Source organism: Bufo gargarizans, chromosome 11 (assembly GCF_014858855.1).
Source record: "Bufo gargarizans isolate SCDJY-AF-19 chromosome 11, ASM1485885v1, whole genome shotgun sequence".
Lineage (NCBI taxonomy): Eukaryota > Metazoa > Chordata > Amphibia > Anura > Bufonidae > Bufo > Bufo gargarizans.
In genome coordinates, this window is record NC_058090.1 from 89,030,895 (window position 1) to 89,053,869 (window position 22,975).

The following is a 22,975-nucleotide window of genomic DNA, read 5'->3' on the forward strand; positions in this document are numbered from 1 at the left end:
CACCATGACTACTACACAATGGATGGGGTCCAACCACTTTGGATAAAAACATCTGACAAGGGGAGTTTCCATACTGACAGACTGCAACGTCAGTACACGGTCACTATGTTGGTGACAGAACGTCACTGCTGCAGCCAATCACTGTCTTCGACATTAGACTGATTGGCTGCGGCGATCATGTGACATATACCAGCACATGCCGGCAGTGATTTTTTGCTATTGCAGAGCTCGTCCAAGATTTTTAATTATATTAGACATGAACACATTGTTCACATAGGCGTTGTTCCCATCCGGATGCTAGCACATGCTGTGTGTTACTCAGGGCTGTGGAGGTACTAAGCCATAAATGGTAGGTAAGTAGTAATACATTTCCTGTAGTAAAATGGAGACATTGGGCGTTTTCTCACCATGTAAGTAATCAGGCTCCTTAGATAGAATTTCTGAAATTCCTGAAATTTTCTAAATTCCTGGAAGTAAATATGGAATGCACTATGCATGTAATAAGCTGAAAAAAACTGTTATACACGTAATAATGGTAAGAAATCTTCCAGAGCAGAGGCATGCTGTGTGCACCTGTAAAGGTAACCTATTCATGGATAACACCATTAAAGGGATTATCCGAGATTGAATCAGCCCTCCAAACGTGGCAAAACGGCAGTGTAGATGATGCTCACGTGGTCCCGGCTGTTGGACTCGCTCTATGTGGCTCCCAGATCAGCCCTTCAGCTTCCCTCTGCACCGATATCAACATCCGTTAACAGGGAGATGCGTGACTGCTGCAGCCAATCACAGGCCGCAGCAGTGACTTGCTCCCTTTGCATTACATGTGACTAGACATGACTGCAGGCCTGCCCAATGTTAAAGAGGACCTTTCACCGATTATGACAATGTGAACTAACTATACAGACATGGGGAGCGGCGCCCGGGGATCTCACTGCACTTACTATTATCCCCGGGCGCCGCTCCGTTCTCCTGCTATGCCCTCCTGTATCTTCGGTCACAAAGTTATGGTAGGCGGAGTCTGCCCTTGTTCTGCTGTAGCGCTGGCCAATCGCAGCGCAGAGCTCACAGCCTGGGAGGTTATTTTCTCCCAGGCTGTGAGCTCTGCGCTGCGATTGGCCAGCGCTACAGCAGAACAAGGGCAGACTCCGCCTACCATAACTTAGTGTGTTCAATAAAAACATGGTAACATTTAATTCTTTGTGTGCTATTAGTTTGACCACTTCAGCCCCCCTAGCTTAAACCCCCTTCATGACCAGGCCAGGGCTCCAGACTAAAAAAAATATCAAAGGAGCCATTGGCTCCTAACCTGAAAAATTTAGGAGCCAAATTAAATTTTTAGTCGCCAAATTTAAAATACATGTAATTACTGTATAACAGATACTGGAGATCCTGACAGACCGATGAACATGAACAGATCCCTAACGTCAGAACCTGATCAGAAAGGGAATAATTAGAGTATTCGGCTACTTTCACACTTGCGGCAGTGTGATCCGGCAGGCAGTTCGGTCGTCGGAACTGCCCGCCGGATCCGCCGCTGACTGAAAGCATTTGTGAGACGGATCCGGATCACAAATGCATTGCAAGGATGGGTCCGTCTCTCCGCATGTCATGCGGACAGACGGATCGGTCTTGTATTTTTACCGGTCTGCGCATGCCGGAAGGACAGATCCGGCATTCCGGTATTGGGTATGGCACGCCCGATCACCGCCGCAACCACAGGCAAAAGCTGCAAACCACAGGTCTGAAGTGAACTGCGGTTTGCGGCGATTTCCGACACGGGGGGGGGGGGGGGGCATATAGCCAAGGTGCCGTCTGCTCAATGATTTGAGCAGGCACCGGGTTCCGATCACCGCCCGCCGGTGATCGGAATTATACATGCCGTACCGGTACGTCATGTGTCCTGAAAAGGTTCAGGAAACGATCAGGGTATCGTTTTTTTTTTTTTTATCAGCATGGTCAACGCTACTAGGAGGTTCTCCAAGAATGATTTACAATGGCAGCCAGCAACCTGTCCTAAAATGTGAGCAGAACGGGTTGCCATCACTTTCAGAGCTGCCCAGGGTGGTGAGCCCACACTACAGTTCGGCACTTACATATACCACATATTAGTGAGTTTTCCTGTCAGGCTGCTCAGCCATGATGGCATATCACAGGCAAGATCACATAATTACCATCAGAGCAGTGTAGCGAGGGCCCACTCCCTCAAGCCCTAGGCAACTGGGCAAACGGTGGCAACCAGGCCTGCTCACATTCTAGGACAGGCTGCTGTCAGCCATTTTAACCACCTCCGGACCGCCTAACGCACATGTGCGTTCCGGAGGTGGCAGCCCTGCGCTCAACGACGCATATACGCGTCATCTCGCGAGGGCCGGGATTTCCTGTGAACGCGCGCACACAGGAGCGCGCGCTCACAGGAACGGAAGGTAAGCGAGTGGATCTCCAGCCTGCCAGCGGCGATCGCTCGCTGGCAGGCTGGAGATCCGAATTTTTTAACCCCTAACAGGTATATTAGACGCTGTTTTCATAACAGCGTCTAATATACCTCCTACCTGGTCCTCTGGTGGTCCCTTTTGTTAGGATCGACCACCAGAGGACTCAGGTAGGTCAGTACAGTCCCACCAAACACCACACTACACTACACTACACCCCCCCCCCCCCCCCCGGTCACTTATTAACCCCTTATAAACCCCTGATCACCCCATATAAACTCCCTGATCACCGCCCTGTCATTGATCACCGCCCTGTCATTGATCACCGCCCTGTCAGGCTCCGTTCAGACGTCCGTATGATTTTTACGGATCCACGGATACATGGATCGGATCCGCAAAAAGCATACGGACGTCTGAATGGAGCCTTACAGGGGGGTGATCAATGACAGGCGGGTGATCACCCATATACACTCCCTGATCACCCCCTGTCATTGATCACCCCCGTCATTGATCACCACCCTGTAAGGCACCATTCAGATGTCCGCATGATTTTTACGGATCCATGGATACATGGATCGGATCCGCAAAACAGCATACGGACGTCTGAATGGAGCCTTACAGGGGGTGATCAATGACAGGCGGGTGATCACCCATATACACTCCCTGATCACCCCCCTGTCATTGATAACCCCCCTGTAAGGCTCCATTCAGACGTCCGCATGCATTTTATGGATCCGTAAAAAATCATGCGGATGTCTGAATGGAGCCTTACAGGGGGGGTGATCAGTGACAGGGGGGTGATCACCCTGATTACCCTGATCACCCCCTGTCATTGATAACCCCCCTGTAAGGCTCCATTCAGACGTCCGCATGCGTTTTGTGGATCCGATCCATGTATCCATGGATCCGTAAAAAATCATGCGGATGTCTGAATGGAGCCTTACAGGGGGGGGGGATCAGTGACAGGGGGGTGATCACCCTGATTACGCTGATCACCCCCTGTCATTGATAACCCCCCTGTAAGGCTCCATTCAGACGTCCGCATGCATTTTGTGGATCCGATCCATGTATCCATGGATCCGTAAAAAATCATGCGGATGTCTGAATGGAGCCTTACAGGGGGGGTGATCAGTGACAGGGGGGTGATCACCCTGATTACCCTGATCACCCCCTGTCATTGATAACCCCCCTGTAAGGCTCCATTCAGACGCCCGCATGCATTTTGTGGATCCGATCCATGTATCCATGGATCCGTAAAAAATCATGCGGATGTCTGAATGGAGCCTTACAGGGGGGGTGATCAGTGACAGGGGGGTGATCACCCTGATTACCCTGATCACCCCCTGTCATTGATAACCCCCCTGTAAGGCTCCATTCAGACGTCCGCATGCATTTTGTGGATCCGATCCATGTATCCATGGATCCGTAAAAAATCATGCGGATGTCTGAATGGAGCCTTACAGGGGGGGTGGTCAGTGACAGGGGGGTGATCACCCTGATCACCCCCTGTCATTGATAACCCCCCTGTAAGGCTCCATTCAGACGTCCGCATGCGTTTTGTGGATCCGATCCATGTATCCATGGATCCGTAAAAAATCATGCGGATGTCTGAATGGAGCCTTACAGGGGGGGTGATCAGTGACAGGGGGGTGATCACCCTGATTACCCTGATCACCCCCTGTCATTGATAACCCCCCTGTAAGGCTCCATTCAGACGTCCGCATGCATTTTGTGGATCCAATCCATGTATCCATGGATCCGTAAAAAATCATGCGGATGTCTGAATGGAGCCTTACAGGGGGGGTGGTCAGTGACAGGGGGGTGATCACCCTGATCACCCCCTGTCATTGATAACCCCCCTGTAAGGCTCCATTCAGACGTCCGCATGCGTTCTGTGGATCCGATCCATGTATCCATGGATCCGTAAAAAATCATGCGGATGTCTGAATGGAGCCTTACAGGGGGGGTGATCAATGACAGGGGGGTGATCAGGGAGTCTATATGGGTGATCACCCCCCTGTCATTGATCACCCCCCTGTCATTGATCACTCCCCCCCTGGTAAGGCTCCATTCAGCCATTTTTTTGGGCACAAGTTAGCGGAAATTTTTTGTTTGTTTTTGTTTTTGTTTTTTCTTACAAAGTCTCATATTCCACTAACTTGTGTCAAAAAATAAAATCTCACATGGACGCACCATACCCCTCACGGAATCCAAATGCGTAAACATTTTTAGACATTTATATTCCAGACTTCTTCTCACGCTTTAGGGCCCCTAAAAAGCCAGGGCAGTATAAATACCCCACATGTGACCCCATTTCGGAAAGAAGACACCCCAAGGTATTCCGTGAGGGGCATATTGAGTCCATGAAAGATTGAAATTTTTGTGCTAAGTTAGCGGAAAGGGAGACTTTGTGAGAAAAAAGCAATAAAAATAAATTTCCGCTAACTTATGCAAAAAAAAAAAAAATTCTAGGAACTTGCCAGGCCCCTCATTGAATACCTTGGGGTGTCTTCTTTCCAAAGTGGGGTCACATGTGGGGTATTTATACTGCCCTGGATTTTTAGGGGCCCGAAAGTGTGAGAAGAAGTCTGGGATCCAAATGTCTAAAAATGCCCTCCTAAAAGGAATTTGGGCCCCTTTGCGCATCTAGGCTGCAAAAAAGTGTCACACATGTGGTATCGCCGTACTCAGGAGAAGTTGGGCAATGTGTTTTGGGGTGTCATTTTACATATACCCATGCTGGGTGAGAAAAATATCTTGGTCAAATGCCAACTTTGTATAAAAAAAATGGGAAAAGTTGTCTTTTGCCAAGATATTTCTCTCACCCAGCATGGGTATATGTAAAATGACACCCCAAAACACATTCCCCAACTTCTCCTGAGTACGGCGATACCACATGTGTGACACTTTTTTGCAGCCAAGGTGGGCAAAGGGGCACCTTTCGGATTTCGTAGGCCATTTTTTACACATTTTGATTGCAAGGTACTTCTTACACATTTGGGCCCCTAAATTGCCAGGGCAGTATAACTACGCCACAAGTGACCCCATTTTGGAAAGAAGACACCCCAAGGTATTCCGTGGGGGGCACGGCGAGTTCCTAGAATTTTTTATTTTTTGTCACAATTTAGCGGAAAATGATGATTTTTCTTTTTTTTTCTTTTTTCCTTACAAAGTCTCATATTCCACTAACTTGCGACAAAAAATAAAAAATTCTAGGAACTCGCCATGCCCCTCACGGAATACCTTGGGGTGTCTTCTTTCCAAAATGGGGTCACTTGTGGCGTAGTTATACTGCCCTGGCAATTTAGGGGCCCAAATGTGTGAGAAGAACTTTGCAATCAAAATGTGTAAAAAATGCCCTGCAAAATCCGAAAGGTGCACTTTGGAATATGTGCCCCTTTGCCCACCTTGGCAGCAAAAAAGTGTGACACATCTGGTATCGCCGTACTCAGGAGAAGTTGGGCAATGTGTTTTGGGGTGTCATTTTACATATACCCATGCTGGGTGAGAAAAATATCTTGGTCAAATGCCAACTTTGTATAAAAAAATGGGAAAAGTTGTCTTTTGCCAAGATATTTCTCTCACCCAGCATGGGTATATGTAAAATGACACCCCAAAACACATTCCCCAACTTCTCCTGAGTACGGCGATACCAGATGTGTGACACTTTTTTGATGCCAAGGTGGGCAAAGGGGCACATATTCCAAAGTGCACCTTTCGGATTTCACCGGTCATTTTTTACACATTTTGATTGCAAGGTACTTCTCACACATTTGGGCCCCTAAATTGCCAGGGCAGTATAACTACGCCACAAGTGACCCCATTTTGGAAAGAAGACACCCCAAGGTATTCCGTGAGGGGCATGGCGAGTTCCTAGAATTTTTTATTTTTTGTCGCAAGTTAGTGGAATATGAGACTTTGTAAGGAAAAAAGAGAAAAAAAAAAAATCATCATTTTCCGCTAACTTGTGACAAAAAATAAAAAATTCTAGGAACTCGCCATGCCCCTCACGGAATACCTTGGGGTGTCTTCTTTCCAAAATGGGGTCACTTGTGGCGTAGTTATACTGCCCTGGCAATTTAGGGGCCCAAATGTGTAAGAAGTACCTTGCAATCAAAATGTGTAAAAAATGGCCTGCAAAATCTGAAAGGTGCACTTTGGAATATGTGCCCCTTTGCCCACCTTGGCAGCAAAAAAGTGTCACACATCTGGTATCGCCGTACTCAGGAGAAGTTGGGGAATGTGTTTTGGGGTGTCATTTTACATATACCCATGCTGGGTGAGAGAAATATCTTGGCAAAAGACAACTTTTCCCATTTTTTTATACAAAGTTGGCATTTGACCAAGATATTTTTCTCACCCAGCATGGGTATATGTAAAATGACACCCCAAAACACATTCCCCAACTTCTCCTGAGTACGGCGATACCAGATGTGTCACACTTTTTTGCTGCCAAGGTGGGCAAAGGGGCGCATATTCCAAAGTGCACCTTTTGGATTTCACCAGTCATTTTTTACACATTTTGATTGCAAGGTACTTCTCACACATTTGGGCCCCTAAATTGCCAGGGCAGTATAACTACCCCACAAGTGACCCCATTTTGGAAATAAGACACCCCAAGGTATTCTGTGAGGGGCATGGTGAGTTCCTAGAATTTTTTATTTTTTGTCGCAAGTTAGTGGAATATGAGACTTTGTAAGAAAAAAAAAAAAAAAAAATAATCATCATTTTCCGCTAACTTGTGACAAAAAAAAAAAAGTTCTATGAACTCACTATGCCCATCAGCGAATACCTTAGGGTGTCTACTTTCCGAAATGGGGTCATTTGTGGGTTTTTTCTACTGTCTGGGCATTGTAGAACCTCAGGAATCATGACAGGTGCTCAGAAAGTCAGAGCTGTTTCAAAAAGCGGAAATTCACATTTTTGTACCATAGTTTGTAAATGCTATAACTTTTACCCAAACCATTTTTTTTTTGCCCAAACATTTTTTTTTTATCAAAGACATGTAGAACTATAAATTTAGCGAAAAATTTATATATGGATGTCGTTTTTTTTGCAAAATTTTACAGCTGAAAGTGAAAAATGTCATTTTTTTGCAAAAAAAATCGTTACATTTTGATTAATAACAAAAAAAGTAAAAATGCCAGCAGCAATGAAATACCACCAAATGAAAGCTCCATTAGTGAGAAGAAAAGGAGGTAAAATTCATTTGGGTGGTAAGTTGCATGACCGAGCGATAAACGGTGAAAGTAGTGTAGTGCCGAAGTGTAAAAAGTGCTCTGGTCATGAAGGGGGTTTCACCTAGCGGGGCTGAAGTGGTTAAATCATTTCCAAAAAAAAAACTTTTAAGAGACTTGAACATTCAAGCTGATATAATGCAATATTTCTGCACTGCAGTATATTATGGCAGGACCTAATAGGTGAAGAAATATGGCAGACCTGGTGGCCTTCTTCAGCTATTGGTTGCCATGATGACCCCAATGCATTTGGGAGGTGTGATGGGAATGTCACAGACTGTCATTAGCTAAATGGCCAGGACCGGATACACTCTTGCAGCAGAGTGTAAGCTTTATGTACACTGCCTCGGTTAAATATGAAACTGCATACCAATAAACAATTACATTAATCACATACAGTCATGTTAACTGCTCCATGTAAACGAACCCCAGCTAACTAGTTATATCGCCAACTGTCCCCAACTGACCAGTTATAAGACTAGGACCCTTACATAGGACTAGGACCCTTACATTTACCTTAACCCTTTCGCTACCAGCGCCGTACATGTACGGCACTGGAGCGATAGGCAAACATGGTGCCGGCTCGCACATGCAGCGGACGTCATGGCCTGTAGGTCTCCGCTGTTTCAAACAGCAGAGACCCGCAGCTAATTAACGCGACCAGCAATAATGCTGATTGCTGTAATTAAAGCCTTTAGATGCCGTGATCACGGCATCTAAAGGGTGAAAAAAAATGGAAGCTTACTCTTCCGGGCTTCTTACCGGCATTCTCTGTGGCCAGTGGGGATGCCATTAATTGATTTCAATACACTCAGCCTCGCTAAAGAAGCTGGGGGCATTTAAGCTGCAATTCTTTTTTGGCCACCAGGTGGCAGGTCAACATAAGAAATGAGCAATTGTCAATAATAAATGGATTTTGAAAATCCATGATTGCTCAGAATAATTTTTTTTTTTTTTTAATTGATTTTGTATGCTCAAATACCAGCTTCAAAATCATTACAAAAAAAAATAAAAAATTATAATAATATATAAAAAATAAAAAAAATAATATATAAAAGTTTAAATTACCCCACTTTCTGTATAATAAAAAAATTAATACATAAATAACAAAAAATATATAAACATTAGGGATGAGAGAATTGACTTTGGATGAAACATCCAAAGTTGATTCGCATAAAACTGTACTGTAAAAAAATCATTTCCCGAACCAGAGTTCGGGAAATGTTTTTTTACAGTACAAATTAATTTATGAAGTTATTGCGCAAAGTCTCGCGAGACTACACAAAGCAATAACTTTGGCTCATTGGAGCCAATACATTCTATCACCGTACGGAGCTCCTGCTCAGTACAGTATTAGAATGAAGTTTTATGTGAATCGACTTCGGATGTTTCATCCAAAGTCGATTCGCTCATCCCTAATAAACATCATGTGTATCACTGCGACCGAAAACGCCCATACTATTAAAATATTTTTCCAAAACAGCAAATAGCGTAACAGAAAAAAGGGTCAAAATTGTCAATTTCTCATATTTTCATTGCTTTTCTTACCAAACAAAATGATCTAAAAGTCACACACACTCCAAAATGGTATAAATAAAAACTATACATTGTCCCGCAAAAAATTAGCCCCCACACAACTCAACAGATGTTGTTTTTTTTCAAAGTTTAAGATTATTTTCAAACTAGACATAAAAAAACCTATACATATGGTATAATGTTGTAATCACACTGACCCAGAGAATGAAGGGCACAGATCAGTTATGCCGCAAACGAAATGCTGTGGAAATAAAATCCGTAAAACGGTGGAGGAATTTCATTTTATTTTTATTTTTTATTCCACCCCATTTGGTATTTTTTTACCGCTTCCCACTACATGGTATGCTACAACAGAACCCCAGAAGTATAAAAAAAAGTTATGGCTCGAAGAACAATGAAAACGCAAAAACGAAAAACATCCGGTATCCTAAGGGTTAAAAACATAAAAAAACACAAACACCTGCCAGCTTCAAACAAATTAAAGTCAACAAATAAAGTTAGAATTTGGGCAGGCATAAATAACAAAAAACAGACATAATCGTCATCCTTTTAGGCCTAGTGTTCAAGGGGTTAATAAATACAACCTTTTTTTACCTGCAACTTTGAGGTGATACGTCTGTGAGCAATCGTCTCCACCCAAGTAAATTGTCGCCGTGATGGTGCTGACATCTTCCTTCTTCAGGTCATTGATAATCAAAGAGCCGTTGCTGGAAGTCGTCAATCTTTTGGCGTAATAACTGTCCCAGATTTCGATAGAACCATTAGGATATGACGTGGCAAATTTAACGGCTCGTGAATTGACCCATGCAATTTTTATTATTCGTTTGGTCTCGACCACAAACACCGGCAGAGTCAAGTTGTCTCCGAGCATGGCGTACACATCGTTTGACTTGCTGCAGTTTTCTGCAGGTGAAACTGTCGATATGAACATTTCATTAGTAGTGTAGGGAAAAACACTTAACGCAGACATTATAAGATTAGGGCTAGTACGGTGGGATTTCTGCCGATTCACGGATTGAAATGTATTAATACTATGTGAGTTTAGTAAAAAGACGAGTTCTTGCTCAGCTATTTTCGGAACGCCAATAGCGATGAATGGAAGGAGGCCACGCATTCATGGTGTGCTTGCCTTCACTTTGGGGGCCCTGTTCTGAAGATAGGTGTGGGTCACACCTCTCTGATATTGAAGGAATATCCTAGCGATATGCCACCAATGTCTCAGATGAGCCAACCCCTTTAATGACTGTCCATTGTCATCTGATGACGGGTGGTGCAGTGTTCTCCTCCATGGGAGCTGCAGCTGTAGTACCCCACCATGACTACTACACAATGGATGGGGTCCAACCACTTTGGATAAAAACATCTGACAAGGGGAGTTTCCATACTGACAGACTGCAACGTCAGTACACGGTCACTATGTTGGCGACAGAACGTCACTGCTGCAGCCAATCACTGTCTTCGACATTAGACTGAATGGCTGCGGCGATCATGTGACATATACCAGCACATGCCGGCAGTGATTTTTTGCTATTGCAGAGCTCGTCCAAGATTTTTAATTATATTAGACATGAACACATTGTTCACATAGGCGTTGTTCCCATCCGGATGCTAGCACATGCTGTGTGTTACTCAGGGCTGTGGAGGTACTAAGCCATAAATGGTAGGTAAGTAGTAATACATTTCCTGTAGTAAAATGGAGACATTGGGCGTTTTCTCACCATGTAAGTAATCAGGCTCCTTAGATAGAATTTCTGAAATTCCTGAAATTTTCTAAATTCCTGGAAGTAAATATGGAATGCACTATGCATGTAATAAGCTGAAAAAAACTGTTATACACGTAATAATGGTAAGAAATCTTCCAGAGCAGAGGCATGCTGTGTGCACCTGTAAAGGTAACCTATTCATGGATAACACCATTAAAGGGATTATCCGAGATTGAATCAGCCCTCCAAACGTGGCAAAACGGCAGTGTAGATGATGCTCACGTGGTCCCGGCTGTTGGACTCGCTCTATGTGGCTCCCAGATCAGCCCTTCAGCTTCCCTCTGCACCGATATCAACATCCGTTAACAGGGAGATGCGTGACTGCTGCAGCCAATCACAGGCCGCAGCAGTGACTTGCTCCCTTTGCATTACATGTGACTAGACATGACTGCAGGCCTGCCCAATGTTAAAGAGGACCTTTCACCGATTATGACAATGTGAACTAACTATACAGACATGGGGAGCGGCGCCCGGGGATCTCACTGCACTTACTATTATCCCCGGGCGCCGCTCCGTTCTCCTGCTATGCCCTCCTGTATCTTCGGTCACAAAGTTATGGTAGGCGGAGTCTGCCCTTGTTCTGCTGTAGCGCTGGCCAATCGCAGCGCAGAGCTCACAGCCTGGGAGGTTATTTTCTCCCAGGCTGTGAGCTCTGCGCTGCGATTGGCCAGCGCTACAGCAGAACAAGGGCAGACTCCGCCTACCATAACTTAGTGTGTTCAATAAAAACATGGTAACATTTAATTCTTTGTGTGCTATTAGTTTGACCACTTCAGCCCCCCTAGCTTAAACCCCCTTCATGACCAGGCCAGGGCTCCAGACTAAAAAAAATATCAAAGGAGCCATTGGCTCCTAACCTGAAAAATTTAGGAGCCAAATTTAAAATACATGTAATTACTGTATAACAGATACTGGAGATCCTGACAGACCGATGAACATGAACAGATCCCTAACGTCAGAACCTGATCAGAAAGGGAATAATTAGAGTATTCGGCTACTTTCACACTTGCGGCAGTGTGATCCGGCAGGCAGTTCGGTCGTCGGAACTGCCCGCCGGATCCGCCGCTGACTGAAAGCATTTGTGAGACGGATCCGGATCACAAATGCATTGCAAGGATGGGTCCGTCTCTCCGCATGTCATGCGGACAGACGGATCGGTCTTGTATTTTTACCGGTCTGCGCATGCCGGAAGGACAGATCCGGCATTCCGGTATTTTGAATGCCGGATCCGGCACTAATACATTCCTATGGGAAAAAATGCCAAGTCTTCAGTTTTTTTGGCCGGAGATAAAACCGTAGCATGCTACGGTTTTATCTTTTGCCTGATCAGTCAAAATGACTGAACTGAAGACATCCTGATGCATCCTGAACGGATTACTCTCCATTCAGAATGCATGGGTATATGCCTGATCAGTTCTTTTCCGGTATAGAGCCCCTGTGACGGAACTCTATGCCGAAAAAGAAAAACGCTAATGTGAAAGTACCCTATGTGAGGCTGGTCACCCTGATGCCTCAGATACAGCCCTCCATTCACAGCAGCCTGTATTCTGCTGCATCAGGGGGCACTTCTGATACCACCCGAGAAGGACCTGAGGGCCCAGAGCAGAGCTCCTGCAGTCAGCCTGCTTTGTCCTCAGGTGACTCCCACTGGCCGCAGGTAAGTCGTCCTCAGTGAGCCCACAGCAGGCAGCTCCCCCTCACCCGCCGGGCACAGAAGGCACCACTGACCGTGTTTTTCTTCTGCACCATCCGCTCCATCTTCTTAGCGATACGGATGATCTCCCGATCGGCTGCGCTCATTTTGGCTATGCCCTGCTCCCCGAACACCAGTGCCACTCACACAGCAGCCCCGAGAACAACAGAGTTTCCCGCTAAGAGCGCCTACCTCACACACCCCGGCTGAAAGCTGCTCCCGACACTGCCAAAAAGCGAGGCCGCCGCTAAGTTGTCATGACTGTGGGCTCTGCCTCTTCCTGTTACAGCACCATGGACACTTACTTCAGCTCCGCTCCATTCCTGTCTGTTTCTCTAGAAGTCTGAGATGACAGCGCGTCACTTATGCCCGTGCCCCGCCACAATATCCAGCTACAGCGCGGCAGCCCGGTCGCAAATGGCGACAAGGCTAAAAAGTCTTGTCGCCATCTGCAAATTTTAAGGCGCATTGGCGACCATTTTAGTCGCCATCTGGAGCGCTGCAGGCCACTTTTTACACTTCGGCACTACACTCCTTTCACCGTTTATCGCTCGGTCATGGAACTTACCACCCAAATGCATTTTACCTCCTTTTCTTCTCACTAATAGAGCTTTCATTTGGTGGTATTTCATTGCTGCTGACATTTTAACTTTTTTTGTTATTAATCGAAATTTACCGAAATTTTTGCAAAAAAATGAAATTTTTCACTTTCAGTTGTAAAATTTTTCAAAAAAAAAGACATCTATATATAATTTTTTCTCTAAATTTATAGTTCTACATGTCTTTGATAAAAAAAAATGTTTGGGCAAAAAAAAAAATGGTTTGGGTAAAAGTTATAGCGTTTACAAACTATGGTACAAAAATGTGAATTTCCGCTTTTTGAAGCAGCTCTGACTTTCTGAGCACCTGTCATGTTTCCTGAGGTTCTACAATGCCCAGACAGTAGAAAACCCCCACAAATGACCCCATTTCGGAAAGTAGACACCCTAAGGTATTCGCTGATGGGCATAGTGAGTTCATAGAACTTTTTATTTTTTGTCACAAGTTAGCGGAAAATCATGATTTTTTTATTTTTATTTTTTTCCTTACAAAGTCTCATATTCCACTAACTTGTGACAAAAAATAAAAACTCACTATGCCCCTTACGAAATACCTTGGGGTGTCTTCTTTCCAAAATGGGGTCACTTGTGGGGTAGTTATACTGCCCTGGCATTTTACGGGCCCAGATGCGTGAGAAGTAGTTTGAAATCAAAATGTGTAAAAAATGCCCTGTGAAATCCTAAAGTTGCTCTTTGGTATCGCCGTACTCAGGAGAAGTTGGGCAATGTGTTTTGGGGGGTCATTTTACATATACCCATGCTGGGTGAGAGAAATATCTCAGCAAAAGACAACTTTTCCCATTTTTTTATACAAAGTTGGCATTTGACCAAGATATTTCTCTCACCCAGCATGGGTATATGTAAAATGACACCCCAAAACACATTCCCCAACTTCTCCTGAGTACGGCGATACCAGATGTGTGACACTTTTTTGCAGCCTAGATGCGCAAAGGGGCCCAAATTCCTTTAGGAGGGCATTTTTAGACATTTGGATCCCAGACTTCTTCTCACGCTTTAGGGCCCCTAATATGCCAGGCCAGTATAAATACCCCACATGTGACCACATTTTGGAAAGAAGACACCCCAAGGTATTCAATGAGGGGCGTGGCGAGTTCATAGAAGATTATTTTTTGTTGGCACAAGTTAGCGGAAATTGATTTCTTGTGACAAAAAATAAAATTTTACATGAACTCGCCATGCCCCTCACAAAATACCTTGGGGTGTCTTCTTTCCAAAATGGGGTCACATGTGGGGTATTTATACTGCCCTGGCATTTTAGGGGCCCTAAAGCGTGAGAAGAAGTCTGGAATATAAATGTCTAAAAAAATTTACGCATTTGGATTCCGTGAGGGGTATGGTGAGTTCATGTGACATTTTTTTTTTTTTGTCGCAAGTTAGTGGAATATGAGACTTTGTAAGAAAAAACAAAAACAAAAAAATAAAATCAATTTCCGCTAACTTGTGCCAAAAAAATGTCTGAATGGAGCCTTACAGGGGGGTGATCAATGACAGGGGGGTGATCACCCCCCTGTCATTGATCACCCCCCTGTAAGGCTCCATTCAGACATCCGTATGTGTTTTCCATGGATCCGCAAAACACATACGGACCTCTGAATGGAGCCAGCCTTACAGAGGGGTGATCAGGGGGTCTATATGGGGTGATCACCCCCCTGTAAGGCTCCATTCAGACGTCCGTATGTGTTTTGCGGATCCGATCCATGGATCCGCAAAACACATACGGACCTCTGAATGGAGCCAGCCTTACAGGGGGGTGATCAATGACAGGGGGGTGATCAGGGAGTCTATATGTCATTGATCACCCCCCCCCCCCTGTAAGGCTCCATTCAGACGTCCGTATGTGTTTTGCGGATCCGCGGATCCATGGATCGGATCCGCAAAACACATACGGACGTCTGAATGGAGCCTTACAGGGGGGTGATCAATGACAGGGGGGTGATCAGGGAGTCTACTATGGGGTGATCAGGGGTTAATAAGTGACAGGGGGGGTGTAGTGTAGTGGTGTTTGGTGCTACTTATTACAGAGCTGCCTGTGTCCTCTGGTGGTCGACCCAAGCAAAAGGGACCACCAGAGGACCAGGTAGCAGGTATATTAGACGCTGTTATCAAAACAGCGTCTAATATACCTTTTTTGGGGTTAAAAAAATCGCATCTACAGCCTGCCAGCGAACGTTCGCCGCTGGCAGGCTGTAGATCAACTAGTTTACCTTCCGATCCTGTGAACGCGCGTGCCTGTGTGCGCGCGTTCACAGGAAATCTCGCGTCTCGCGAGATGACGCCCTGGCGCGTCCAGGAGGAATAACAGGGCTGCCGCAAAGACGCAATCCTGCGTGCAGCGGTCCTGTAGTGGTTAAGCTAGGGGAGCTGAGGTGGTTAATTGTTATTTTCAATTAGTTGAATGCTCAAAAAATGTTTTGTCTCACTCTCATTTCTTCTTGTTGCATGGTGAAGCTCTACTTGGAACCTATGATTTTTTGCCATTTTTCAAGTGGTCTTAAACTTTTGATCAGGACTGTATGTATAATTAACATTTCTAAATGTATATGACTCTTTAATAAATTAATTATACAATATTAAGAACACTCTTACTGACTTCAACTCCACCCAAAACTAGCTTTGACTGTGACTCCACCGTCCTGGTGTTATTATTATTTAGCGTTTCTTTCTGCATGTGAAAAAAGCATCAAAAACTAATGACATCAAGGCGGACAAAGTGCAAAAACAGTGTTTGCAGTAAACACTGAAGTAAACTGACAGGACTTCACTGACGAGTTCTGTATTGCTCGTGTGAAGGAGGACTAAGATTAGCTTTCCAAGTGTGCTGGAAGGAGTGCAATCATCCACTTATTCATGTATGGTTATTAGAGGTTCATAGCAGAGGCCCCCTGTGGAGCAGCGTTGCCCGCTCCCCTATCTGCACTGTGCGCCAGTCCTCAGGGTGGCCACTGATGGAAGGGTTTCCATTGAGTGCTATTATCCAATGAGGCTCACTGATGGATGGGTCTGGTCATATACACAGAAAGAGACCCATGATCAGGAGCAAACAAGCCTTGTCCCATGTAAACCTGTCGCTGACTACCCGTTGCATGACCACATCTTTTATGTGGCACTAAAATCTCCTTGTGTAAATGCAACTGTTTAGGAGGATGAATGATCAGGGGATGAATGATCATATTATCAATCCTTTGTCCTGCCCGATCGGCTCATGGAAATGGCAGCTGACCAGTATCTTGTACCGAAATCTGCTCGTGTAAAAAGACCCTTAGGCCCCTTTCACACGAGCAAAACGCATAGCACCCGCACTGAATCCTGACCCATTCATTTCAATGGGTCTGTGTACACGAGTTCTGCGTTGCGTGAAAAACGCAGCATGTCCTATATTCAGCGTTTTTCACGCAGCTCTGGCCCCATAGAAGTGAAAAAACGTTGCAATGCGTTTTTCACTGAAGCCCTATTCGCTTCTATGAGGCCAGGGCTGCGTGAAAAACGCAGAATATAGGACATGCTGCGTTTTTTCACGCAACGTAGAACAGGTCACGCATTGCACCCGCGCGGAAAACTCGCTTGTGTGAAAGGGGCCTTACTGGGCTGCTTCTAGCAAATTTGGAAAAGAAACGTTAAAGGGATTTTCCTCTCTCTTTTTCTGACCTGTGGGGGTCCCACCCCCGCCGATCAGCTTTTTGAAGAGCCTGCAGTGCTCATGAAGCTCGGTGCTATACATTGTATAGTGGCCATGCTTGGTATTGCAGGTCAGGTCCATTCACTTGAATGGGACTGAACTATGATTAGGCCACGTGACCAATCATCATCATGTCACATGTCCTAGGAGCCCCCTCAGAACTCGTAGTAAATATATATATATATACACACATATAATTATAATTTTTTTAAATCCTCATTATCTTCTGCTACTGCTATGTCCATGCACATCCATGGGGCAGACACAGGAGCTGAGCTTGCACCATTACCTGTTGGTGTCCGTTATAACATGCAGCTGGCGGCATTGGAGCAAGTCCCAGTTCTGCCATTGTAACCCTTTAGATGCCGTGTGCTGACATAAACATAATCCACATACAATTTTATTAAAAGTAAAAAAAAAAAAAGACTCATGAAAACACTTCACAAGCTTTTTTTTCTCATCAATATCAGATTAAACCCCACATCTCAACGGATCAGCTACGAAAATTCTATTTTTTATTGTGGGGGCGGGGGGGGGGGCCCAATTCTGAGTTTTGCTATGGGGCCCCATGATTTCTATGTATGTAGCCTCTTCAAACAGGTGACCGTCGGGGACCGATTGGGTATCGATGACCTATCCTGGGGGAATTTTGGAAAACGCCTTTAAGGCCCCTTACAGACGAGCGTGGCCGGATTAGGTCCGGATGCGTTCATTGAAAACTGTGCGATTTCGCAAACAAGTCTATTCCGTTTTGTTTGCGTTCAGTTTTTATCGCGCGGGTCAAATGCGCATTGATGCGATTTTCACACGCGTGATAAAAAACGAAATGTTTACAAACACCATCTCTTAGCAACCATCAGCGAAAAACGCATCGCCTTCGTACTTGCTTGTGGATGTGATGCGTTTTTCACGCAGCCCTATTCACTTCTATGGGGCCAGGGCTGAGTGAAAAAACGCAGAATATAGAACCTGCTGCGATTTTCACGCAACACACAAGTGACGCGTGAAAACCAACGTTCATGTACACAGCCCCATTGAAATGAAGGGGTCCGGATTCCGTGCGGGCGCAATGCATTCGTATCACGCATTGCACTCGCTCGTGTGAAAGGGGCCTAAAATGGCCAGTCCCTTTAATCCAGGGTCAAGTGGTCAAGGGCTTACTCAGTGCGCCTGCGCCGATGACGTCACCTCTAAACCCGAAAGAGAAGACGTCATCGGCGCAGGCGCACTGAGGAAGTGCTGAGGAAGCGAGCGTCCTTCTCTCAGAGCACCTGCGCCGAATGAAGACACGTAAGGTGCAGGCGCGGGATTTGAATTGCAGACAGGGCCAGCCGGAGGAGGAGAGCGCTCGCTGGCCCTGTCAATCAGCAGGAGGAGGGGGCGTTTTTTTGAAAGGAGGATGCGGCGGCTGCCAGTAAGTAGACGCCCTACTTGCTGGTAGTGAAGTCATTTGCATATTTTAAAAGCTCGATTTTTTGTGAAACCAACCAACAGAACAAGGTAAGAGCCCTATATAGGGAATAGTCGTCCAATAAGGATTTTAATATGCCCAAAAATTAAAAATGAGTTTTGGGGGGTGACAGAAGCCCTTTAACCTCCCGACCGCCTAACGCAGGGACGCGCATATCCGGCCCGCACATGCGCAGTGCGGGTCGGCAAAAGTCGCAGAAGGAGCTGGTCACCAGCCTGCCAGCCAATGATCAGCGCTGGCAGGTTGGTGACTTTTAAAATAACGAACTACCAGCCATATAACACATTATATTTATAAATATAATGTGTTAAATGGCTTCTGTGCTCTCTGCTGGGTCCTTTTCGTCGGTTGGTCCCAGCAGAGAGCACAGATCACAGTAAGGACACCAAGCACTACATATTTAGCCCCAGATCACCCCCCCCCCCCCATCACCCCAATTAACCCCTTGATCACCCCTGTCAATCACTAGTGAAAGGGAAAAAAAGTGATCAGTGTAAACTGTCACTTTTTTTTTTACCAGTATTGACTGTTAGGTTTAGGTTAGTTTAGGCCCCTTTGGTAGGTAGTTTAGGGATCAGTTAGCGCCCAGCCCACCGCAGTCACTGATTAGCGTATCACAGCGCATCGCTATTCAGCATTGGTACTTTTATAGTATCTGTAAGTGATCAGAACTGATCACAGTCAGATTTATAACTTTATTAGTGTCACCTTAGCTCGCCCTCCACCCAAAACGCAGTGTTTGCCCGATCGGTCGCCCACACGTGCGTTCACCCACGCCCACCCCGCCGCAGTGACAAAATTTTTATCACTGCACAATCACTACACAAGTGCTGCGGCGATAAAAAATTCAGTTTTGATATTTTGTATCAATCGCAGCGGCTTCCTGTACTTCGCTAGCCTCCCATTTGTAAGACAGGCTCCTATGTCCTGGCAGACGCCTTTCCCCTCTTTATTTTTTTTTGCCCATTTTTGGGCAGAGATTTTTTCATCCACATTGATCGATGCGAAAGAAGAAATCTGTGCCGTTCATTTTTTCTTTCAGCCCAGAGGCTAAACGGAAAAAATAAATCTCATTACCTGTATGCTCAATATAAGGAGAATAGCAGAAACTCCTAATGCTGGCCATACATGTAATGATTGTGGAGACCCTCAAATGCCAGGGCAGTACAAACACCCCACAAATGACCCCATTTTGGAAAGAAGACACCCCAAGGTATTCGCTGAGGGGCATATTGAGTCCATGAAAGATTGAACTTTTTGTCACAAGTTAGCGGAAAGGGAGACTTTGTGAGAAAACCCCCCCAAAAAAAATCAATTTCCGCTAACTTGTGCCAAGAAAAAAAAAAAAAAAAAACCTTCTATGAACTCGTCAGGCCCCTCATTGAATACCTTGGGGTGTCTTCTTTCCAAAATGGGGTCACTTGTGGCGTAGTTATACTGCCCTGGCATTTTAGGGGCCCAAATGCGTGAGAAGCAGTTTGAAATCAAAATCTGTAAAAAATGACCGGTGAAATCCTAAAGGTACTCATTGGAATTTGGGCCCCTTTGCCCACCTAGGCTGCAAAAAAGTGTCACACATCTGGTATCGCCGTACTCAGGAGAAGTTGGGCAATGTGTTTTGGGGTGTATTTTTACATATACCCATGCTGGGTGAGAGAAATATCTCTGTAAAATGACAACTTTGTATAAAAAAAAATGGGAAAAGTTGTCTTTTACAAAGATATTTCTCTCACCCAGCATGGGTATATGTAAAAAGACACCCCAAAACACATTGCCCTACTTCTCCTGAGTACGGCGATACCACATGTGACACTTTTTTGCAGCCTAGGTGGGCAAAGAGGCCCAAATTCCAATGAGCACCTTTAGGGTTTCACAGGGCATTTTTTACGCATTTGGATTCCAAACTACTTCTCATACTTTAGGTCCCCTAAAATGCCAGGGCAGTGTAAATACACAAGTGACCCCATTTTAGAAAGAAGACACCCCAAGGTATTTCGTAAGGGGCATGGCGAGTTCATGTAAATTTTATTTTTTTTTGTCACAAGTTAGTGGAATATGAGACTTTGTAAGAAAAAATAAATAAAAAAAATAAAAAATTCAATTTCCGCTAACTTGTGACAAAAAATAAAAACTTCCATGAACTCACTATGCCCATCAGCGAAAACCTTAGGGTGTCTACTTTCCGAAATGGGGTCATTTGTGGGGTGTTTCTACTGTCTGGGCATTGTAGAACCTCAGGAAACATGACAGGTGCTCAGAAAGTCAAAGTGCGTAAATTTATTTTTTTTGCACCATAGTTTGTAAACGCTATAACTTTTACCCAAACCAATAAATATACACTTATTGCATTTTTTTTTATCAAAGACATGTAGAACAATAAATTTTGAGAAAAATTTATATAGAAATGTAGTTTTATTTGAAAAATTTTACAACAGAAAGTGAAAAATTTCATTTTTTTTGCAAAAATTTCGGTCATTTTCGATTAATATAAAAAAAAGTAAAAATGTCAGCAGCAATGAAATACAACCAAATGAAAGCTCTATTAGTGAGAAGAAAAGGAGGTAAAATTCATTTGGGTGGTAAGTTGTAGGACCGAGCGATAAACGGTGAAAGTAGTGTAGTGCAGAAGTGTAAAAAGTGCTCTGGTCATGAAGGGGGTTTAAGCTAGCGGGGCTGAAGTGGTTAAAGAACCTTTCAGCAACTTAACCCAAGACGCAGAAAACAAGTTCCCAAATATTTGATTTTCTGGATTATTAGACATTGGATGAACACAATTTCCGTATAAACAACGTACAGTATTAAAAAAGTGTTACTCACTGCTTCCGAGATGGAGACCTATTAGGAACCAGCAGAAGAGGACTTCCATATCTGCTCCAACGTTATCTCGGACTGAAAAAGACCCCAAAATAAGGCCAGGTTAGATCCCTTCACATGCCGAGTCCCGACATCCTGACCACCTGCGGATATCCAGAGTGCCCGCCGCGTGACAGCAGCGAGACGGGCTCGGAGAGACTCCACAAGGACCCGCTATCTGCCGCCATGTTAGTCCTAGTTCACACAGGATGTCGCTTCGAGACATATTGCCGAGGCGCCATGATGGGGGTTGGGAGCATAAGGCTACTTTCACACTGGCTTTCCGTTTGCGAGATCTCGCACGCGATCCAAAACGGATCAGTTCAGCCCTAATGCATTCTGAATGGAAAAGGATCCGCTCAGAAGGCATCAGTTTGGCTCCGTTCCGCTCTGGAGGCAGCTCGCAGCGTTTTGGTGTCCGCCTGACGATGCAGAGGCAAACGGATCCGTCCTGAAACACAATGTAAGTTAATGGGGCGCGCGTTTTTTTCACTGACATAATAGAAAACGGATCCTTTCCCCATTGGCTTTCAATGGTGTTCAAAACGGATCCGTTCCGAGCGGTTGTATTATCGGTGCGGATCCATGACGGACCCGCACCAAACGCGAGAGTGAAAGTAAAGTACGAGCCGGAGAAATATTTTGGAGAATAAAATAAATAACCCATTCCCCACACTCAGTCTGATGGAGAAAGAAACCGCAATGTTAGGGTCCATTCACACGTCCGCAACTTGGGTCCGAGTCTGTTCCGCAATTTTGCGGGAACGGGTGCGGACCCATTCACAATGTGCTGTTCGCATCCGCACTTCCGTTCCCGAAAAAAATAGAACATGTCCTATTGTTGTCCGCAACTGCGGACAAGAAAAGGCATTTTCTATTATAGTGAGGGCGATGTGCGGTCCGCGAAATGCGGAACGCACATTGCCGGTGTCCATTTTTTGCAGACCGCAAAACACCTACGGATGTCTGAATGGACCCTTACTGCGAGTAATGTGAATATAGACCTGAAAAAATATTGTACACTGCTGAGGGTCCGAAAAAGGGATTTGCAGCCAAATACGCGACTTCTCCCCCTTACACGCCACGTCGGGGTAAAAAAGGGGGGGGGGGAGGGGGCCGGCCGGTCTCATTTATCATTTTCTATGCCTGTTTTAGGGGCTCATGCACACGAACGTGTTTTCTTTCCGTGTTTTTTTGCAGACCATATGCGGAACCATTCATTACAATGGGTCCGCAAAAAAACCACGGAAGTTACTCTGTGTGCATTCTGTTTCCACACGTCCATTCCTACGGACAAGGATAGGGCTGTTCTATTAGGAGATAGCTGTTCCGTTCCGCAAAATACGGAATGCATACGGACGTCAAACGTATTTTTTGCGGATCCAGTTTTTTGCAGACCGCAAGATACATACGGTCGTGTGCATGAGACTTAGGCGTAGAAATTGATCTAATTCTACCACAGCGAGAGGATTGGCGTAGATTTAGGCCTGAGGTAGCTGCGCCTAAGTTATGTAGAGGCCGCCGCAGGGCAGTGAAAATGTTAACGCCAACCTCCCAGGCAGCCCAGCATAAAGAAGTTACCTCTATGAATGAAAGTATAACGTCATAGGTGTTTTCCTGCGGAAGAAGAGTCTGGCGTTAGCAATCACGTGCTCTACCACCAGCCAATCACAGAGCACAGTTCAGCATCCCGT

The 22,975-nt window shown here is 45.2% G+C and overlaps 1 protein-coding gene across 1 annotated transcript in view; it reads right to left on the minus strand.

The window, feature by feature from the left end:
- LOC122922197 overlaps positions 1-22,975 on the minus strand; it is a 46,184-nt gene extending 23,209 nt beyond the window's left edge. Inside the window, exons 1-3 of the mRNA XM_044272720.1 lie at positions 22,863-22,975; positions 21,246-21,317; positions 9,800-10,120 (exon numbers count right to left, since the gene is read on the minus strand). Coding sequence (XP_044128655.1) covers positions 9,800-10,120; positions 21,246-21,294 — 370 coding nt within the window. The 5' untranslated portion in view covers positions 21,295-21,317; positions 22,863-22,975. The remainder of the gene's footprint in view (positions 1-9,799; positions 10,121-21,245; positions 21,318-22,862) is intronic.